Source organism: Corvus kubaryi, unplaced genomic scaffold (genome assembly GCF_017639235.1).
Source record: "Corvus kubaryi isolate FWS band 111438036 unplaced genomic scaffold, C.kubaryi_AGA036_p1.0 37396, whole genome shotgun sequence".
NCBI classification, from domain to species: domain Eukaryota; kingdom Metazoa; phylum Chordata; class Aves; order Passeriformes; family Corvidae; genus Corvus; species Corvus kubaryi.
In genome coordinates, this window is record NW_024581135.1 from 20170915 (window position 1) to 20194716 (window position 23802).

General features: G+C 35.1%; 1 protein-coding gene across 1 annotated transcript in view; it reads right to left on the bottom strand.

Moving 5' to 3' along the window:
- Window positions 1-23802, bottom strand: part of TLK1 (tousled like kinase 1) — a 68385-nt gene that overhangs the window by 26280 nt on the left and 18303 nt on the right. The window contains exons 2-9 of the mRNA XM_042040563.1: window positions 16359-16477; window positions 12790-12861; window positions 8194-8269; window positions 5616-5662; window positions 5154-5240; window positions 3969-4058; window positions 3028-3120; window positions 1701-1811 (exon numbers count right to left, since the gene is read on the bottom strand). Of these exons, the coding sequence (XP_041896497.1) occupies window positions 1701-1811; window positions 3028-3120; window positions 3969-4058; window positions 5154-5240; window positions 5616-5662; window positions 8194-8269; window positions 12790-12861; window positions 16359-16477 (695 nt within the window). The remainder of the gene's footprint in view (window positions 1-1700; window positions 1812-3027; window positions 3121-3968; window positions 4059-5153; window positions 5241-5615; window positions 5663-8193; window positions 8270-12789; window positions 12862-16358; window positions 16478-23802) is intronic.

Sequence of the window (23802 nt, forward strand, 5' to 3'; positions counted from 1 at the left end):
AAAAAAATTTTCATATTTAGTAACACGAAAGTGTTCAAAAAGTCAGTAAAACACTCAGGGTTTTTCTTCCTCCAACAGCCTTTTAAGGCAAGGATAAGAGTAGAGTAAATGAAAATATCTTGTAGTATTTACTCGATTTATTTTAATTTCTACAGAACTCAAGCATCTGCAGTTGTCAGAATGAGTACTAGAGGATGATTTATGCAGAAAAAAAAGAACCTGAGTTTGGCTCAGTTTTCCCACAAAGTTTGCTACTCTTCGTCATTAAAAAACCACTTTATTTGTAAATACAGAAAAACTGATAAGAGTATCAGCATCACAGAGGATATAATTAAGATTCTATCTGTACATGTCTACTACAACACAGGAGCCAACTTAGATATCATAAAGAATGCACCTACTATACTTAGCCTGGAAACTTATTTCCTGGAAACAGAGCATCTGTGTTACTACTTGCACCAAAGTGACTTGGGGCAGGGACCTGTATGTGGGAACACACTGTGGGCAGGCTTAACTGCAATCAGATATTCACTTGCAGTGACAGAAGCAGATGCCCTTCTCAGAACCAGCACTGCTACCAGAAGCATCCTTGGGATGTGACAACTGAGTCTGCCTAGTCTCTTCAGAGAGGAAAGAGCACTGTGAACACCTAATGCAAGGAAACCTCTCTAATTGTTACAAATGCTTGCTTCATAAGAAATGTCTGTGGTCCAAAATCACACACACACAGAATGAGAAGTTGTCAGAATTAAGGATCTTTTTGCAAACAGACTGAAGAAGGGCCTTTCACAAGAAACATCCCTTGTGGTATTCTCAGTCTGAAGGTATCCATCTACTATCATGCCAAACAGATCTGATGCATCTTTTCCCGGCATACCCCTCATGCTTGAACTTAAAAAGATCTGCAATAATTTATTTATGACATGCTAGTGAGGAAACTCCCCCTAATCCTCCAATGGCTCACTTTTTGCCATTGTGTATGACAGCAGCATCCAGCAGCTAGCACTAGGGAAGGCACTTGGGCTGTTTATCTTAAAATTTTTTGTATCCGGATTTGTAATAACATGATTTTCTATTAACTTTTTAAGATTCTTTTTTTAGATGAGGCTATTTTAAAGAAGAGGGAGAGAAACAGGGTATCCTTGTCTTCTAATAAATTACTGCTAGTTTAAATATAATGGGCATGAAATTAAAAAAAAAAATCTTTCATTTAATAGTATGAAGGCAGTCATCTTCATCTCCTTTTTTCCAGTAATTCTGAGCTAACATGGCATTTTAGCATTTTACATCAAAAAATACCTTAGCCACTTAAGTGTCTCACAAAGAAATATTATCCATCTCCTCTCCACAATAGATTATGTTTAAAAATTCTTTTATCCACTGTGGATCTTACAATTTGTCCAGAAAATACACCATATACTAATTTCTTAACTTTTATGCTTTGCTATATCTTGAATTCCTTACAATGGGTAAATCCTTAAATTAAAAAAGCTACGTTTTCCACAAATCTCAAAAAGGCTAAACATTTTATGTAGCTTATTCAGGTTTATAAAAATACCACCAGATAGAGATCATGGATATGAAGTTTCAATCTCAAGCAACTAATGTGAAAAAGTTGAAGTGAAAATGAGGAATCATAATGGAGTTTTACTGCAATGTCCCACCTTGTATCACATAGATTTTAAGATCAGTAAACGTACCTTTTCAATTAGAAGCTTCTTGCTCATTGAAATACATTTGTTTAACCTTTCTTTGTATTTTTCAAGTAGTTTTTGTTGTTCATCTATTTGTCTTCTAAGATCACAATTAGCCTAATAAATACACACAAAATATGAAGAGGTACACTGAAACGCTATTTTTTAAATCAGCTGTCACAGAAAATAAGTACATCTACTTTTACATGACTAAAGTAAGGAACACACATAAACACATCTATTTATCTAAAGAAAGATTTTATTTCACAAATTTATCCCAATCTGCAGGAGGATGCCTAGCTTCTCTTATTTCCTTTACATTGTCCTGCATTCTGTATTACAGAGCATTCAGCATATAGAGAATATATAAAAGCTCTGTACCAATCTCTTGTTCAGATCTCCACTGAGGGCTCGACTTTCATTTAAAGAGAAAGTTTAAATTTTATATATGATTTCTGAAGTCATGTGAATCCTGACATCTTCAATTTAAAAGAAAGCAAAAATTTACAATGATAAAAGTTTCAATTATCTGAGTAGGAAGTTTAACAAATTTCCTTTGCTCCAATTATATTTAACTTATTACCTTAAAAATCCCACAACAGTATTATTTTTATTAAAATAAAATTTTAAAAGAAAATTTAGGGTTGTCTATCCCATACTGTTGAACATGTGCTAAAACAGTCTACATATAAAATTTCATAGTATATGACTGCATGGGTTAATATTTTTATGTATTGTGCATACGTATGTACACATACAAACACTAAACAAACTTCTAAATACAAGTTTGTTTCATATTTCATATTTCTACTTATCACCTCTCCAATGCTTCCTTCAAGAGCATAAGCATTAAGATTTTTTTCTGAAAACATGTCTTAGAGCACAGTATAGCATAGTTTTCTTTTTAAAAGTAGTTATTCATTGCCTGTAATTATTTCTGTCACAATCACCTCCATTCTGAAAACACCAACAGTTGTTCCACTGATAAGGGCTATTCACAATTAGAACCAAAAAAACCCCCCAAACCACCCATCAGGTGAATTATAATATGAATTTAAGGAATTAATCAACTGCCTGCAAACCGCATTAGCTTTCCTTGCACCTTTGTAAGTCTACTAACATATTTAATCATTAACAAGTTGTAGTACAGAAGCTGAAAAAACCACCTTATACATTTCATTATATAGACTTATTAAATTTAAGAAAAAAATTACAAAAATTAAAAACTTGTTATACCTTTTAATTTAGGTAACTTTTAAAAAATCTAAAATATCTGCCTCATATTCAGTCTGTTGTTCTGAATAAATAACTTTACCCCATGTCCAACACTTACCCTGAGTAAGTCATCTATACGACCTTCTTTCTTTTCCAAGTCTTGATTTTTATTACTTTCTAGTGCAGCTAATTTCAGCATTGTGAGATCAGTCTACAAAGAATATTTTGAAATATTTATCTTTTCCTTTAACAACTACAGCATGATTCTTCTCATGTTTGTTAGGAAGAGAAATAAACTACTTTAAAACATTCAACAAGATCAGCAAATCTTATTTTCAGGTGTTTTGGAAGTGTCATGACATGTTCTAATGAAAAACTGCTTTCCCTCTTCATGAGGACAACTGTGAACAGTTGGGACAAACCATTAACAATATTAAAATATTTCATCACCAACTGAGAAGTTATTGTTCATAAAAAAGCATAAAAAACAGGGCAAGAACGTAAATGTCAACTAATTAATTTTTCAGTATTGGTCAACAGATGAAGCAACCTTTTCTGACTAACACGTGCAAGAGAACAGATCACGCCAGAAACAGCAGAGAGAATGGAACAGTTGCTTTCAGCTTTTAAAAGTCACGTCAGAGCTGTGTGTTGATCACTTTGACTGCCATCTCATTTTTCTTCTTCAATGTCGGATTTTAAATGCAGTATGACAATGGCAGCTGTCAATTCCAATACTGCCTGAAAGAGCAGCCTCTACTTCTAAAATCACACAACAGCTAAAATCTTGAGCAAAAACCTACCAATGACATGGTCATCTATGTAACCATGAAGTGCAATGCTGGGAGCCAAGCAACTGCTGAATTCAAAACTCACCATAGATATTTAAACTATGAGCTGCTGAACTTAACAGAAAAAATGCTTTGGCAATTTTAAAAAGCAAAGCTTTTGAAAGCCTTTAAGAGTTTAGAAGAAGTTAAAAGAGAAAGAAATAAACATAACTACCTTTTTTTTCCTGCAGTCTGAAGTGATATAGGATAGCTCTACTCAAAAAGTTACCTGAGTAATCTTAATAGATAACTGCTTTGGTTGTGTGAGAGGGTGGTCCCCGAAAGCTAATGAAGTAGGAGAAGGACTATTCTGTCGAACCTGAAAGGCATGAAAGCAAAGTATTTTAGATACAGCTGTAATATTTAATTATGAGCATAGCCTTGTTACAACTCTTGGCAGGAACATCACAAAGAATAGAGAAACAAGGTATTTTTCTTACACAGGCTACTACTTGGAGCACTGCATTGAGAGCTACCAGTATGGCATTACATATCACTTTCGGTTCAGGAAAGATGCAATATATTCTCTAAGAAAACTAAGATTGTCACTTTCGGGAAACAGACTGAAAGATTTAAGACAATACAAGCCTGACATAAGGTCATGTCAGTCGTACATAGACTTATTTTTCTGATTCTGAGCTTTCACAACTCAAGAATAATGTGAGTTATTTTTGGAGTGTTTAGCTCTCGTGGGAGAACCAGAGAGGGGAAGCTAGTGCAGATCAGAACACAAATCCTGTTAATGAACCTAGTTTGTGTGAATGAGACCTTTCTCAAGACAAATTCCACAATCTGTATTACACTCCATATTGTTGGTAAGACCAAGAGGATGCCTGAAGTTAAATGCACATGGAATAAAAGCTGAGGTCTACCACCAAAGAAAACAAATCCTTTCTGTAACTGGCAAAAGTTGTTTGGCCATTTAGAATACCATGCTGGTATGCTGAGCATCAAAACTGTGTTTATGAGAAGGAAAAAAATGAATTAGCACGACCAACAAAGAGAATTTTAAAGGCAGATTAGGTATCAACTATTAAAAAAAAATTACTATTTATCAAAACCTGAGCTTTTAAAGTCCCAAGTTAGGAGTTCAAGTTTCCTTGTAAGTAACAAAAAACCTCTCCTTTTTTGTGTGAGGCCTATGAATACATGTCATTACAACATTTTAGTATTTATTGAACATTTTACATAACTACTTTGTATATAAAAACAGATTTAAGAAAAAATGACCCAGTGTTAATAGAAAAATTTAGTTTTAATACTTAATTTGATTTTTTTTTTCCTGTTGGAAGAATGAACTCTTTCTCAGGAGTCATTCCTTTCAAAACTCTCCCCTTGAATACAGATTATTTTTGATTTTGCTATTTTTAGACTATAAAACTATCTCCAGCAGTTAGGAAGTTGACAGACTTACAGAAGAAGGAGTGGAATGTGAATTCTGAGGAGAGCGGATTGCAGGAGGTACGCCTCGCACTGGACTTGAGCCGTTTCCACCTTGGTACTGTAGAGCAGATATGGCCATCCAATTAGTCAATCTTTTCAAAATACATTATATATATATATCTACTGAATGATACAGCTCATCTGTACACAGGATTTGTAAATCAGATTGTATTACTTTTATCAGTGCAGCCTTTAGCTGTTAAAGAAAAGTGTGAAAGATAAATGGGTTTTGTATTTTAGTTCAGGTTCCACCAAGAGATGACTGCATCTCTACTTCAAGGTTTAATAGTCAGAAGCTTACGTAGAGAAAAAAGAAGTAATCTCTCAAGAGGCCTGTCCATTACAACCAAAAATGTTGTAGCATGCAAAAAAAGCTAAAAGGATATTTTAAAAGGAAATTTTAAAACCAAAGTAAAATTTACAAAATTCTTACCTCAAAATAGTCACTAATCTTGTGACCACGTCCCCCAATATTCTTTCCTACAATAAACACAGTAATACATTAGAACTGGTTAAATAAATTACTTGTAGAGGTATCTTACATTTTTACCTATAATTATAGCAAAATCTTACCACTTGTTAATTGGTTTTCTTTCATGCGGCAATACGTGATGTCCCTATGTAGGTAATTAAGGGATTGACCAAAACAAAGGGATTTTCATATTCTATTCATTGAGAAATCAGATATTAAGTCACCCTCAATTCCTAAAACAGTTTAGAGCAGACTCAGAAGAAACCCTAGATCTCTTCTAAATAACAGAAAACTCATCTCTCATCCTACAGATCAAACCTTTAGCTCTAAGTCCCTCCCCTTTTCAAGCACTATCTCAAAGTTCACCCACTTCTGAAGTATCAAATTAACCAAGTCTACTAACATTATATACTCTGGGTGAGTTATTATGCCCAAATGTTCTGCCCAAGGATTTTCCTAAATGCCAGTAACAGTGAGAGCATAGAGGATGACAAGTATTTCCAGTCCTCTTAACCTGATTATGAACTGGGTAACTCACAGTGTTAATGAGGGAAACAAAACACCAGCGAATGAGATTCGAATTCATCTCAAATGTATTGAGACTTTAGAAGAACTAACGTGAATTGTATTGCCTCAACACGAGGACCTGCCCCGTATGTGGCATTCCAGAGATCGCACCTATACCTTATCCAATGCACAAATGCTTTCTTCTGTTTGGCCCTGAGATGACCGATAAATCTTAAGACTGTTTTTCTCCTGTGTAAGTCAGACTACCTGTTGGGAGACATCTTGGAAACGGACTACTCTTCAAAGCTTTTTACGTTATAGAAAGAAATTTTTGCAATACATTAGGAGATCATTATGCATCGATCCATAAATTCAATTTCTACTTTTTAGCAAAGATTTTCAAGCTTTTCTGTTGTTTCAGCCCTGATGAATTCTCTCTATCCCAATATTCCACCGTACTGACACTGCTGCATAATGCTGTGTCACTAAGAAGTAATACAAAAAACCAGAAACATTTGGCAGCCCTTTTTTTGTCAAGACTTTTAACAGTAAACTTTAGATAGAATAATTCCAAGACCTAGAACAGCACACAGCCAACTTCTCCAGTAGTTACCCAGTACGTATCACTGCTACTTCCCTCCAGCCAATTCTTTACCTACCCAGTAATTCTGCTAGTGATTTGTCTTCATGCTTAATTCTTACATATCACTTTATCAAATTAAAATCTGCTTTCATTCAGATAAATGAGACAGACTGCATTCCTTTTCAGTATAGAAAAATCAATTTGATGTCATGTTACAGAACTCTGCACTGAAGAAATATGTCAAATTATTTTGGCACAGCCAATTATGAATAGATTTACACTGATTTATCCCACGTTCCAATTACTTCTATGTTCTAAACAATCCTTTTCTTCAACATTTATAGATTAATTTACATAGTCAATATCCTGGGTATGCAATATACAAGAGATTGATTTCTTGTTTCTTTTTTCCAATACAATAGAAGTGAATTATTTGCTGTGCTTTGACTATACTGTACCACTCCAAGAGGCTGCAGCTTCTTAGGCCAGCTCCTTGAGAATATTGCAGTGCAGACTATTCAGTTTCACTGCTGCTGACAGTAAAACAGTAATTATAAGAAATTATAATCGTGTTTTCTGTATTAAAAAGTTCCGAAAATTTCCATCATCTCTAATTTCAACACTCATTAGTAACAGGAAGGATAAGCTACTAAAACAATGAAAATGCGAAATTTCATTCAGGTTCTTTGAACAAAGCAGGTGTCTACAAAGTAACACAAAGAAATTAATTTTAGTCAAACTACATAATTCTTCTACTAATAGCATGCTGCATCACAAAGACTTCCAGATATTGAGCACGTTGATATATATCTGAAGTGACATTTTCTAGCTCAGTTAGAATGAGAAATAAAGCTGATACAGATGTTATCAGAACTATTTCTGCTCCCCTTCTGACGAATTTTTGTCTTGAGGTTAAATTTCCACCAGTCCTTGCTCAAAAGTCACTTAAAGAGAGGAATGACAAAAACTAAACTTTGTAAATATTAAATTAGAAATCAGTCTCGTCATTATTTCCCCACCCCTCTAGACAACTACAATCTTTCATAGAAAAGGAAGAATAAAACTCAATTTTTATATATACCTGTAAAACAAGCATCAGATATTGTAATTGGTAATCCCTTTTTCCCCTTATCTACTAAAAAGAAATTCAAACCACAAGGTATTTTGCATGAGAAGAGTTGCTGTAATTCTTAAAAAGATTACAGAGTTGTATCATAGCTGTGAGTTACACATGCAGTAGCTAATGATTCTTTTGGGTAATTACCAGTCCAGTTCACATTTTACTTGCCCATCCCTTCCAGTGACAAATGGGAGGGTGAGAAGAATACGAAACTATCATCCAAAATGTAACACCCATCTTACATAAGCAAAACTAGAGAATTTGTAAGGCTAACAGTCAAAACTGTGTTACATGCAATCACTACCTAGTCAATTTATATTTTAGTTTACCTTGGCTGCTTTCACTCTGAGTGTCTGCTTTTCTTTTTCTTCCTCTGGAAGGTTCTGACTGTTTCTTCTCTGGAGTCTACAAACAACAAAAAGAACATGACGCAACATAAGCTCTATTTATTTATATTATTGCTATATTATTGTGAAATAAATTTAAATCCTCATCCATAAAACATGATTTCACAATTCAGCAGGGGTGTAATTTCAGATCATAGTTAAACTAGATAATATGATCTCTGGTCAATCAGGTAACTATAAGCTAGAAGAGATATTTAAGAAAGAGGAAGGTAGTTCTTAAATTAGTTCCCAAAAGGCAATTCTACATATTAATTGTTAAGCAATTACTTCTTTTCATCCATTCCAGGGTTTATGAACACCCAATTTTGTTTCATTTATGTCTGTATTTTATCAAGATCTCTGTATTTTAGTGTGGGTGTTTTAAAGCTTAATACTTAAGTGAAATAATCTGATTATTGATGGTGTTTTCTACAAACTGCTGTAGCATAAACACAAAGTACTAGTGCTTCAATAGGAAGCTAATAATGTTACACTTTTTCAGAAGTGCAAAAGATATTTCCAAACTAATAAAAACTGTACAGATTTCCAGAATCTGCTGAGAATTAAAAAGAAAGAAAAAGAGGAAAAAAAAAGCAAAAATTGCTCAAAATGTTAATATCTATCCACTTGGAAAGTGTTGTCCTCCTCATATACTTTTATCTCAAGAAAAAAAAAGAAAAGCATCAATGGTAAGTGAAAAAATACAAATCCGTTAATATTTCTGGAATAATTTTTTCTATACAGTTACCTAGAAATTACAGTCAGCATGTACAACAAGAAAGGGCTGTGATCAGAAGCATCTCTAAATTATATTTGCTCCTCTTTGATCTGAGGATTCAAACCAGTTAAGTCTCCCCTATTAAAGTTAAATGATACAAGTTGCTCTTGCTCAAGGAGAGCACATTGCAGCTCTTTGGGTATTCTTCGTGGTGCCTCACACATAACTGGAGAAAGCATAGGAGACATTACATGAACTATTTTACCAGTACTATTTTACCAATAAATCAAAGGTCCCTAATTGCTTAGACTAAACTTGAGATCAGTGACAAGATGCTTCATTTTCTCATGATACCATCTTTTTATCATTTTATTGTATCTGTCATTTGGTGCTCCTAGTATGCTTTCTTAATGCAGCATATTATACCAACATTCAAATTTCAACCATCAAAAAATCATTTCAAGGACATTTCAATTCCAAAATCTTTATGTGGATATGCTCAAATATAAGTTTACTACAAATACCCAACAGTATTTATGTTGGCAAGAACCACTTTAAACTACCTGTGATCCCTAGACAATTATTAGTCTAAGAAAGAACCAGCAAGACAAGAAAGGTCTTCCTTACTGATACCATGTATTTTTTATGTGTTCTGACACTGTGTGGAGCTTCATAAAAATATCTTTGGAAGTTTTACAACTGTAACTGTTGTATTACCAGGCTATAAACTAAGTTCAAATTAAATGTATTTTATTTTAAATAAACTCATTCAACTGATATCTGCATCTTTTACAGTGCTATCATACATTAGCAAACTACATAACACAGATTCCTGGAAATGAAGTTATCTCAAGACTATTGATTCTAAAAGCAGAAAACATAGCTTAGAAATTTTACTTTAATAATTTGGAATTATTGCCAGTTAAATAGGTAACATTAAGCTATCTTTCCACAAACTAAATTGAAACTACTTAACCAAACATTTTCAAGTTATTCTTGTTTTCCAACTTTTAATTTTGCAGTTAAATTCTAATGCAATCATTTTTACCTACCATATCAAGCAAAAAAAAAAACAAAAAGGAAAAAAAATCCCCAAGACAAAAACAACAAAAAACCCAAACAAAACTGAACAAAAAAAAAAACCCAAAAAACCAAACCAAACCAACAAAAGACCAAAAAAAACAAACCCAAAACACCTTTTAAAAGCTAATTAATGACAAAACACGTAAGATTTCCCCCACCAAAATTAGTTCCCAGCTGCTGTGGCTCGTATTTAAAAACCAGCCATTTAAAGAGGTTTATAGTTTTAAAACTCAAATAATTCATAAGTGCCTATTTCCTTAAGCTCTTCTGATTTCTTTCAGTGTTTAATTTAACCTTCCAAACTAGAAAGTACTAGCACACTAATGAGGTTATTAATGAGGTTACTCAACAAGGTCATGTTCCCCTTTTCTAAGCACAAAATTCACATGATAATGTACAGCACACATCAATCACTAGAAAATGTGCTCCAAAATCCTTCCTAATGAATGGAGTCATATGAATTACAAGAAACTGAAGACTAATGGGGCTGGGGAGTATCCTCCTGGTAAATGAAGACTGAAGCTATTTTCTGTAGCTTCCAAAGTATTTACATATAGCCAAGATTTAGATCAAAATCTTACTATTTCATAAGCAAGATAAAAGTTTTAAGGTTATCCAATGCTAGATTGTAAAGTTATATTAAAGTCACACACAGCCTGGCATATTAGCACAGCCTCATACATCTTGGTCTTGATCCTAGTTTTCCCCTCAATTTCACTGTGCTTCCCGAGTCTTCTCTTCACAGCACAGAGTAATGACATGAACATATCATCACGGTTTGATCAGAAATTTACATTCTTGCTAGAAATTAATTTCAATGATTCTGAGATTGGCATATCTACTTTTTTTTTTTTACTCCCAAAACCTATTATAATACAACAGTGCTCTCTCAACATCAAATGACAGCACTGCTTCCCAATGAGCAAGTCATCTTATTTCCACACTACCACCACTATTACTATGAAACCTTCAAGGTCACACTATTAAAACAAACAAAAACTAACAAAACAATTCCACAACCTTTTTGCAATACTAAGATCTACAGCTTACTTTTTATGGTACTTTAGCATATAAATAATCAGATGTAGTTTTAAGAACTGTAAAAATTTATTAACATACTTGCTATTACAATTATAATTTAAGTGAATACTACTAACAACTTCTGAAAAAGAGTCCAGAAATTGTATTTCACTACTCAATGTCATTAAGACTCATCTTTCACTGTGCAATGGAGCACTGGACTTCTGTGCAGGGACATTTCTGAAAAATAAGTCTATTTCTATTTTAGAATACAAGTCTTAGAATATTTAAAAGAAAAAATATTATCCCTACCCAGAAGCATGGCTTGAGGTTAAAACACTGTGCAGAGACTTTCAAACTCTGACACCTTGGAAAAGCTTTGCCTCTGTATCTCATGCATACAACTGTAAAATAACATTTTCCTACACTGGAAACTTATTACACATATAGTCAGTGTTCTGAGATCACTCAACTACTCATAGACATGTTTTTCTGTCAAGGAAGTGCAATAATGCATCATAGCCTTCAGGCCACTGCAGCACATTTCTATTCCCACACCTACTTCAGAACTGCATCACTGCCCTGATTATTTCTAGGAAAAGCCATGAATAAAAACAACAGACAGACAGAATCTTCTGGTTAAGAAAACAGTCTATGCAGCTGAATGCATAATCCAGCTGGAAAAGGTGAGGGGGGAAAAAAAACATAGCAGAGATTTTTTCAACGAGAAAAACAAAGCACACATACAGAACTTTTATTTGTAAGGTATCAGCTTTGGGAACCAATTAAATTTACTTGCTGGGCAGCCCAGTAAAAAGCATCTTGTAGTGACTGAGCAAATGAACAATCAGGCCCCAAAGCAAAGCTCTGACATGTGAAAATAACGTCAACAGCACATTCCAAACAACTGTCTCTCCAGCATGACACACTGTCACACAGGGTCCAGCCCAGGCTAGAAATCCACCCTTGGTTACAATGGGTATAACCTTGTCCACACAGTCTGCAACACACAGAGGCAAAACTGTCAGAGGGACTCACCAACTCCAAAATAAGTAAATTCTAAGAGTATTTATTTATACTACAATATAACTGTAGCACTACTGCAACTATGTCAGTGCTCATCACTGAGGAAAATATTCTACTCAAGGGAAGTCTGAGCTCTGCACATTAAAACCTAATAAAAGCATGAATCCTTTTTTTGGATTACAAACTGGATTCAGGTAAAAAAATACACAGGGACAACTGCAGCTTTTACAAATAAAGATGATGGCTACTGTCTGTCCTTGGCATAAATCCATATTCTAGAAGAAAACATGGTAAACGAGTTTCTAGAGTACTTTCAGGGATTCATCCAAAGACCAGTCAAAGTCATCTGTGCTGATGAAACACTTACCACTTATGAAACAAAAGACAGCAAACTATTTAAGCATTTTCAGCTCCAAAAGCTGTATGTATCCTCAGACCATGACTACATAAATAGAGAAGGAGAAGCAGCTAGTTTCATGACCAAAAATCCAAAGAAACTGGCTTCTTCCAGTCATGGTTCCTCTTCCAAGATGGTGTCTTTCAGTTATTTATGCTCTTCCCTATCTATCTGAGTTGTCTGCATTTTACTTTAAAACCTTCTATACAAAATAAGGCATCAAAGTAGAATAAAAAAAAATTACTTGTTAGCATTAAAATTCTGAGGTAATAATGAATCTGCTCCATATACTTACCTCTGATTCTTTATCACTTAAAGATCCTAAGCTTCCAAAGCTGTGATTTGAACTCTCGTTATTTGTGGAGGCCTACCAAGACAAATAAAATACCCAACATTACACACAGAATTATAAAACATAATCCACTATTATCACTCTCAGTTACAACAAGTAACAGTCATTTCATGCTGACATGGAAAAACTGATTGACTAGAGAGCACTTGTGACTTGCAAGGGGGATAAGAAGCTTGAGAGGCAGGTATTTTGACAGGGCACAGTAAATTCTGAATTTCTATTGCTTTTAAGCCAAGTAAGACCCTAGCACATTCAAAACCAATGAAGAAAGTGCTGGGGACTACTAAAATTCTTCAATTTTGGGAGAAAAAGAGGTTTTAATGAAAATAGGTTTTAATTTTCTGTCATGGAATAGATTTTAAAAATAATCTTTGCAATAGTCCAGTCTGTCTTGGAGAAAATTAAAACCTATTGACAGTATTATTCTACCTTCTTAAAACAAATTATTTCCTACAAAGCAATAAATTTACAGGAGGGAAGAAAAAAAACCACCATCAACAAAAAAAACCCAAATAGTGAAATAGTCCCAAATTACAAAATTTATTAATAAATTTACTAAGACTGATTTATTCAGAGATCTTTTGAACACAGCATGGCACAAGGACATTTTAATAAGTCATCATCAACTGAGTGTCCCTTTATTAAAAAAAAAGCCCACCAAAAATCTTATAATGATGGACTGGTCTCTTCTATACAGGAAGGCAGAACAAATACTTTGAAGTGAAACTAGTTCCAAAGCAGTTTGCACCCGAGCATTAAATTCCAGCCCTGTATCAGTTTGCAGGACAATACTCATCTGTGACATCTTCTGAATAACTAGATCATCTCCGAATTAAAATTTCCAGAGAAATGTTAATTAAACACACAAAATTTCCATGCGTATTTTCACCCCCAGGGCAGTCTCCAGTACAGAAATGCCCATATATAGTTCTTCCTTGCACTGTGTCAGTATCTGGTCATCGGAGTCAGCTAAGACAATCTCAATAACCTACATTTGTATTTCCAACCTTGCTTACTAAAAAAGCTTGAACATGATGGGCTTTTTCCCCCAGAAATTCCAAAACTCTTCAGCAAAACAGTTGATAAGGGTAACCTTTCAAAAGAGTATTCCAAATAAATAAGAGTCCATTTCAATTTAATTACTAGAAGAATATAATGACCTAGAATATTTCAAAAAATAAGCATTAAGTGCAGTTGCAAGCTCTGTATTGTCTTGCTAGTTTAGGAAAATGATAATCTGGCACGTGGGGATTTGGGTTTGTATACAAAGAAGTTTCTCATTTTGGCCTTCAAAGTGAAGGCAGACCAATGGATATTATATTTATACCTCACATTTTCCCAGTTACCTCTGTACATCAGACCAAAAAGGTTTTATCAGTTTTTTTAACAAGAATCAGATAAGCCTGTCTGAACATCTCCCACCAAGACTAAAGACTGTATTTTTAAAATGTGTTTTTCTCCAAACACAGCCCAGATCAGCTACTACACTTTATGTTACCCGCATCGATATACTGAATGGTTACAGATAAAAGAAATACAAACAAAACTGATATAATTGTCATTTTACTGATGGTGTAACAAATCACAGGACTAGAAGGTAAGAACAACATTGTCTTAGATGAGGAGCTGCATCTATCAGAAAACAGTGGTAATAGTACCTTCTGCAAACATTTATCAAAGCATCTTGATAGTATTCAAAAAACCCACTTCACCTAGATATCCACTTGGAAACCAACTGGATGAGATACAGATCTTGGAATGCATCAGGAACAAGAAACGTTATTTTTTCCATGGCAGAGTGAAAAAGGAAATTAGTTATTTTAAATTTCTTTTTCTGGCTAACTTGGATGAACAAACTGAGAATGTGAAAGTGGAATGTAATTTGGCTAACAGCTGAAATCAGCTGAACAACAGACAACAAGAAAAAGATTTGAACAGACGTATGGAAATGGTAAGCAGTGACTCACAGAGAATCAAAGTTTAAAGAAGAGGAACCCCAAGAAACTTGATAATGCCTTTAAAAAAAAAAATGTATTACACAGACAACAGTAGACAGATTATGAAGAGGGAAATCTGCAATAAAGCAAGGGACCAAAACAGTTTTATCAAAAGCTAAAAGTTAAATGAAGCTAAAAGTACAGATCTAGTAACAAAAAAGGATAAATAGTAATTTGAATGATAAGCAGCTACCTGAGCTATTAAAATGAGTTAATTAATTAGGGAAGTAAGCAGTACTAGAGAACCCAAGGAATAAATAAGCAAAGATGGACCAGAATTATTGTGTTTAATTTCAAGCATAAATATGGCAAATATACAACTTAACAATCATAATGAGAAGATAATTAAACAGTAAATCAACGTCACTGTGTCAGTCCAACCTCATTTCTTCCCCTGACTATTTAACTCACTTCTTGGTTTAAATGGTAGTAACAAGTATGTCATCTTTTTACAGCTTTCTGACAGTTATCTTCATGTCACTTTCCAAAGCAATTAAGATATGATGCAAGATCACTATACAATAATTTCAATTCTGTGTAGTTTGTTAATAGTCATCAATATCACACATGTCTTCAGAAATTTCATCAATGTCTGCTATCAGGAAGTATTTTGTTCTGTCTATACCAGTAACTAAAATACAGCATAGGAAGCTAAAAATACTACAAGTTTGTGTAAAGCAGTTAAAATATGAGGACACTGCAAACACTTTGGAAACAGAATTCAGAAGTAATTTAGTCATGAGGGAAACGTGCCTAAAAAAATTAGTATTACACCTTTTTAGTATCAGTTATTAAGGACTATACTTGATGCAGAACAAACATTCAAATGCACAAATACAAAATGGAGTACTTCTGCCTAGGCAATAGTATTGCAGAAATCAGTCTTGGAAGCTGAAGCTATGCAACATAGAATATGCAACAAATTTATACTGCAGATGTATTAACTGAAGGGTAATACACAAAACATGGAAGGTAATTATTCAGTGTTCATAAGGTTCTTCCCCAAGTGTTGCATCCTGGCTTAGGTACTAAAGGACAGGAAGTCTACAATGAAAGTAAGAGAAATTGATATAAATGTCTAAAAATGTTGAAATAATTTGTTTATCTATATGTATTAATCTTCAAAAAAGTTTAACCTTAAAAACAATCTCTCTGTGTCTATTTCAAGCTGAACTGTAAGTAGATGCTCATCTGCAGCAGGGACAACTCCACCTAAATATTGTGAAAATCTTCCATCTCTGATCACATGCGCACTACAGCAAAACCACAGAAGACCCTGTATGAGCTCATTCTTCGGTGTTTTTAAGAACAACTCAATGTCCACATCACAGAAAGGTTAAGGATAAACAACCCGATCTCAAAGCAAAATAACAAACTAAGAAGGATTTTTCTGAGAGCCTCTTTCAACCCAATGCTTTTATAAGTAAATCACATGGACAATATGAAAATGAGATGGTGTGAGATAAATTAGTATGTCAAAGATGGCAGATCTGAATGACTGCTTTTAGGACTTACTTTAGCTCCAACACTGCAACTTCCAGTACTCCCAGTGCTGCCACTTACTACTCCTGTGAATCTTGCCTCTAACAATTCTTGTCTTCTTGGGTCCAGGCTATGAAGTTCATCCATTGCTCCTAAAAAATACATATATAAGTTAATTACATTTCCTAATATTTGCAGTGGAATATTTTACAAACAAGCCAAACATACCACTGGCCTATGCAAAGGAAAGATTTGTACCCTCAACTTGACAATGACTCACCATCTGTTACCTAATAACCAAAGCACTCAAGGAATTGCAAAAATTTCATGGAAAGTTCTGCATATCAGAATAGCCTTGTCAACTCTGGTTGAAAACTAGAACCTGTTAGAGGCATGTAAGACACAGAGTCTGCAGTATGCAATACACCAACCAGGCAATTATTTATAGATTAAAAACTAGCTGACAGGAAGAAAGTATTTTCCAGCATAAAACCTCCCAATTCTGCAATGCATTCTGCAGTGCTCTTGTTTTCTGTGTTATTTAAATGTTAGACTATCAATGTCAAAGATCAACAAGCAGGAATTACAGGGGGAAACAAAAGGAAAATCAGAAGGTAGATCACAGTCCTCAACACATGCAAAGGAATGCAGTGTTATATGGAGGTCCAAAGATCAGACAGAAGGAGCAGGATCAGCAATAAAAAGGGAACCAAGACTAACAGAGACCCTTGCAGAGGTGATGGCTTTGACAGAGCCCTGTAAATAGGGTTAAGCAGTGCTGCTGGCATCGGCAAGGAAAATAAGGTGCAAGGAAATGGAGGAACAAAAGGAGTTTCTGATGAGCTCAGCCTACATGAGTAGGCTGCAACATGATGTGCAGCTTCCTAATTTGTATTTAAATCACTTACGGCTGTTTAATGAGTCTGAAAGATGATGTAGACAAATAAGTCTTCCGTATTTACACAAACTGCATTCTGCATTTTTATCTTTTCAACTACTTGAACATTCAGTTTATCTTCAATTGGAAACATTTCAGTTGCTTTATTTTAAATAAGATATTTCATGTTGAAGTCTTTATGCACTATTGTAATAGCACATCCTTCAAGTACCACACAGTAAAATAGCCTCAATTTTTTCCAACTAAGACACAACAAGTTGGTGCTTTTTAGTCCCACAGGACAACACAGCAGTTCAGAAAGGAATAGTGCCATGAAAAAAAGCTTTTGGAATTCTGTTTTTGTGAAAACTAGTTTGCAAAGTTTAACTGCTGCTATAAACCTCTACCCATCAGCTAAACATTCTAACCAATTCACCAACATAGCTTTTCCCTCGCTATTAATAAGTCAAAAGACACTTTCTTATAGGGCTCTTGAGTATCTCAAAATCTTCAGCATTCAAGCCCTAGACAGATCTTTCTGTTCCTGACATTTTGGCCACTCCTGGCCATGGAGCTAGCCCCTCTGGTAGGGGAAGTACTGGTTCTGCTATTTGGCTAATTCAAGTTGCTCCTGCTTCTACAGGAAGGCAGATGATGGCAAGTGTGGTGTCAGCTCTCATTTACCATGGGAACTGGTAACGGACCTCCTCTGATGGAAGAAAATCACACCAAGACATAAACAGCTGGTAAGGAAACATTCAGGAAATGTGTGGCAGAGTCTTCTTTTGAAAAATCAAACGGCGAGTGGCAGGTTGGAGATACCACATTTTGTTACTACACCCAAACACAGCCATATATACATCTGGAGGACTCTTTTCCAACAAGGCTGGGGAATTACACAGCTTGAAACTGCAGCTGCCTTCTCTGCAGTTGTAATGCTGCCTCTGAACTTGCCTAGTAAAAATTTCTCCAATTTCTACATCCTTTAGATTGTAAACTCTCTGGGTTAAAAACTGCTTGTGTATGTACTGTATGCTGAGTGCAGAACAATTGGGAATCCTCTTTAAACTCTTGCTTCCTAAGTTGTACACTGCTTTCAAGGGTTTCTGTAACAAATTGAACACTTCTCATATGCACAAAAAATATTTCTTACATTTATGGACTGTGTATTAAGGAGATATATATGTATTTTTTTTAAAGCAGATTTGTTCAGCAACTCTTTCCTAGTATGTATGATGTATGTAATCTATATCTTAATGGGAAAGTATTGCTCTGAAAAAGTGTAAGAAATTAATCACAACAGATTTGTCAGGAAAGTTTATTATTATTTTGCTGTGTAACAGTAGAAGTTTCTAAGTGTATGTCAGTCTAAAAACAAGCATTTCAGTTTACCAAATAAACCGTTTAATGAAGCAGGTCTAGCAGTATTTTGATTTATTAGCCTATTTGATAGTCACTGCCCACAAAAGTTCAGCAATCACTTAAAATTACTGATGTAAAGCCACGTGTACATTACAGAAATAGATACCACCATACCTTAGACTGTTCGTTTTATGAAATGTGGGAAAGCAATAATCACTGTGGATATAGCTAAGGCTCATCTGAAGTACTGCAGGTCTCATGTACCATGTCTAGATACTAACACACTAAAAGAGCAGCATCCCTGGGTTAAGTCACTGGTCAGAATGCTGACATAGCAGGTAAAGGGGCAATCCACAGCACAGATAAAATATACCCCTTTTTTTTCTGCTCAGATTTTGGAGCCTACACACACCAATGAACGCACTGCATTCTCTTCACTATTTCTGTTGAAGTGGTTTTTTGCTATTATGTTAGGGGGTTTCATTTTGGTTTGGGTTTTATTATTGTTAAATACTCAAAACCAAAAAGCAACACGCACTCCGCTACTTTGTGATTTGAAGGACAAGACAGAAAAGCTGGATTCAAACCTTCTTTCAACAGAGAGAAATCCCAGGAAGGATCCCAAAAACTACCTTCCTCATTCGTGTTGTAATTTAAAATACACTATTCACATCCAAACACACAGCTGTTTTATCAGAAAGAAGTAGCTCTGTACAATCCTTCCATTCTCAGCACAAGTACCTACTTTTAAAGGTACTGTCAGCTTTAAGGCATTTCATGTGAGGGACAATTTTTTTTTAATTATAGAAATTACATATTAAAGGCAAGGGACATACAATTTTTTTAAAACATTAGACTTTATAAATTCTCCTGCTCACAGAATGCCTTGCTACCAACAAGACTGATATAACTTACAGACCTGAAAATATACCCAGACTTCTTATTTGAACTAAGTCATTCCCACACCTGAAAGCCAACTCACTAATTGAAGGGACATTCAATCACATTACACAAGTACTTACAGCATGTTTACCACGATGCTAAAGGAAAGACTGGCATTGCTACCACACACTGCCATTGAAAACTTCTACTACCTTCCAAAGAAGGCCTTGGAAGGTTACCTGAAATTCACAGAGGATTCCTAAAAAACTATGCTTCTTTATTTGTTGTAACCACTACAGATTCTGAATACTTCTTCTGATAGTTTTCTGGGTTTTTTTTTAATTACCAACACTTTCCCGCTTTTGTATTTTTGGAGAGTGGTGGTATCCTCCACATTAATTTATCAGACCCATAGAGAGCCTCCCCTCTAAAAACTAGTATAAAATATATAGATACCTTGTCCTGAAAGGGACACTTTTAGCAGGAACTTTTTTAAAAAGTACTCCAAATTCCTCTGAGAATTTCTTTAGCAATGGGGTATGTCGAAATTCAAAGTTATAAGTCAGAGAAGCAATCTGCAAGCTTTTTCATGGCATTTGGTATGATCAATTATACCGTAGTCTGCCTTAGCAAAACAGAGATGTAAACATTCAAAGGATTCTCCATGGTAGTTAGAACACTTCAGAACCAGTGACCAAAAAACAATGAAGTCCAACTATACCTCTACCCCAAGGCTCTACACCCCCAAATACAAAAATACTTGTAAATGATCCACTTATATAACCAAATACTTCTCAGGTCTCAATAAAACTGATCTTTTAGGAGAAAAAGTTTAGCAGAGAATTGCAGCTGCAATTATTCTTTACCTTCTAAAACTGCATCTTCTGCGATACTCTTGTACTACAACTCAGGATTTATCTTTGACTCTCTTATTACCCTGAATTGACTCTTGTTATCTGGCAATCAATTACCGCTTTGAAATGAAGATCAACAGCTTCACACATTGTCAGCTTTCTACAATGAAGATAAAGTTCATTATGCAGAAGCCAGATTCTTCTTAGAACAACTCTCCACATTAGACTGAGGCCCCCTTCTCCTGGATTTAAGGCCAGCACAAACCACCTTTCACTTAAGTGAAAGCCAAACTAGTTTGGTCCGGTTTCCTTAAGGCATTTATATGCATATAGCTTTTAATGCCAAAGCAAAATACTTCAACACGGAGACTTTATCTGTTGAATAGAAAAAGACAGTTCAACAATAGCCCAAATGTAAACTGAATTTCCTGATGTGCTCCTAGTAGGCACCCAGATTTTATGACAACACACACAGTATGACAGTTATGCCCAGTATATTTTTAGGAAAATTTGACATTAACATTGATAATATTGGCACCATGTAGTCTTCCTCAATGGCAGTAGCATCCTTTAGAACAGTAATTCTAATATCCATCTAAAAGGGCGAGGGGCAAAAAAGGCGGCAGGGGGGCAGTATACGCATTTCCACTAGCAGGAAAAGCAGCCTGGAAAGTAGGGGTCTTTTTGCCCCCACAACCTTTTCTGTTTTTTCATCAAGATTCCTTTAAAGGCATCAAACCAGACCTGAAACATGGTAACCATTCCAAGAATGGAAACCACTGTTTAACAGCACTGCAATGCAATCCTTGAAGTCCTTAAGTAACTGTTAATTTCAACTTGGAATATCCTAAACATGTATTTATCCTACCATGTTGATACTCCAATAATTTAACTTCAAAACAATTGAGTATGATAGCTGTTGCCATTCTAGCATACACGTTTACCAGCAGGTAAAAGGAAAGCTTTAAAATACCAAATGCAGAACAGACTACAGAAAATTACTAAACCCAGATTTTTAAACCCTTAAGCAGTCTCTTAAAAATGAGGCCACACAACTACTTTTCATTCTTCACATTTTCTTCACATGAAGATATGTATCTGCATCCACATGTATTTCCTTTTAATTGAGTTCTTCTCTTGTTTCATTTGGGAAAAAAAACCAACCCAGACCAAAACCAAACCAACCGAACTATGCAACTTCTTTCTTCTTCCCTAGCTTTCTGAAATTCTGGGTTTTCCTTACTGCAGAACCAACTGGCAAGGACTTTTTCATTTCCAGGAAAATATGGTAATGAAGTTAATATTTCTGCCTCCAAGAAAACAAACTATTTGATAATAAACGATTATGTAGTTAGGTAAACATTGATCCAGGTGTCTTCCAGATTATACTTTCAGTGCCTTATAAATGCCAATAGAGAATAAGGTAACCCAGAACAAGTTGTCAGTCGAGGAATAGAGGAAGCACTAAAACACAAGTCTGACCAAGGCAAAAAGCATGGTAAACCAGAATACATTACAATATCAAACTGTATGGAGTGAATGCAAATCTTGATTTCTAAATTGGAAAAAATGACACCTGTTCACTTTAAAATAGAACATTTGGGCAGTGAGGTTGAGAAATTAATAAAACAAAATACAAAAAGTCACAAAGTTGACCTGTATTGCAAAACCATGTCTTGAATAGTCTCTCTTCCACTGTGTGTTTTGGGAATCACAGAGAACAGAATTGAAAACAGCCTTGAAAATGACTAATGTGCTAAGAAATCAAGTTGAGATGCTAGTACAATGGCATAAAGCCAAGCAGTTTTAATTTGAGAAGAGTTCCATTTCAAGGTAACAGCAAAAATACAGCCCACTCTTAGCAGAAGGCTTTGAAGTACATCATCATCCAAAGTGAATCACAATCCTGAAGTCAAGAAGGTCCCACTCAATCGAAATCAGCAGTCAGTAGGGCAGAGAGCAACAGACAATCTCTGAGATTTAAAGCGAAGCAAATAAAATAAAATCCCAGAACTATATTTATGTCCCGACAATAGCTACATAACCAAAGCCTAGAGGACACTACTTACCAATGCCCCAAGGTTACAGCTCATCCAAAATACTTAACAAACAGCCACAGATCACTCATGACCAAGTTTAACCTGGGAGTTTAGAAATGCTTAAAAACACTGACTTCCCAATGAACAAGATTAACTTCTTTTATGGAAGACTGTGTAGCTACTACCTCCAAACAACAGGTAACATGAAAAACTTCAGGGTACTACATTCAAGTTGAAAACTTTAGCTGTATCTGAAGCTAACAGTAGCAGTAGATGAAACAGGAAAGGACAAAAATATATCCTGATGTTCTAGCGAAACTAGCTGTTCAAAAAGATTGTAAAAGATAAGAAAATCCTAATGACAGAGAGACATATCTAAGCCCAGGGTAAGGAAAAAACAGAATCCATTTAATTAATCAAGAGTCATTTTAAAGCACAGTGAAAATGCAGTATTTCTCAGCATCAGGCAAGACTGAAGCACATAACACAGCAGACACCCCCCTACCATTGCTAAGGTGCCTAGGTGAACTTAACAGGCTTTTCTTATTAATCTAAAGCGAGTTTTTATTCCCCAAACTGATCCTCTTAAAATGAGAAAGACTGTCCAAAAGAACAGGCAGAGGAATGCGGGCATGCGAGAGGTAACTACTGCTGATGGGAGGCTGAGGAGTAAAGACAGATAATTAGCGGACAGATCAGGCTTTGGTCTACATAAAACCTGTGGGAGGGGAATAATCTAACTGCCAAATTTTGGCCTGAAAAAGCACAACTGTGGTAAAACTGAAAGTATGAGAAAAATAAAGATCTTTACTATGAACCCAAAAAGACAGCAGTTTTTGACAAATATTATAAATTTATATCTGCTGATTACAGTTTTATAATTGCTGGATGAAAACTTATTAAAATACTAAGCAGAGAATTAAAGGTTTATCTGATGTGGAGAAAAAAAACCCCTAACACAGTAACTTCTAAGCAATTTCCCATTAACTAAAAAGTTGACAATGAAATGCATTTTGGATACATTGCTAGGTTAATCAAAATTAATTCTTCTGGTGCCCAAAGAACAGGAAAATATTCCATGTCCCTTCTCTCCCCAAGATGCAGCAGTCTGTTTCCTTTTGGAAATTTTTTTAAATTACTGTAGCTCTTGAATGTTGTTTATTTCACTTGTCCCAACAGTTCAACAGTCCAGAAATCTGATCTAAAATAAAGAAAACTCTGGGTGCTGGATAGATAAGTAATTTTCTGCAAATCATTCTACAACAGAAATCAATTCTTTAACGTTAAAAAAAATCGTAATGATCTTTAGACTTCATGTCTGTGCTGCCAGTTTTTGGATTTCAATTTCGTGGCCAACAACCTGGAAAAGAGAAGTGAATTATGGAGAAATATGTTCCTGAGGGAACCCCTGCCAACACCTTGAAGAAAGACTTATGAATAAAGCACTTGGGCCAACTCCAGAC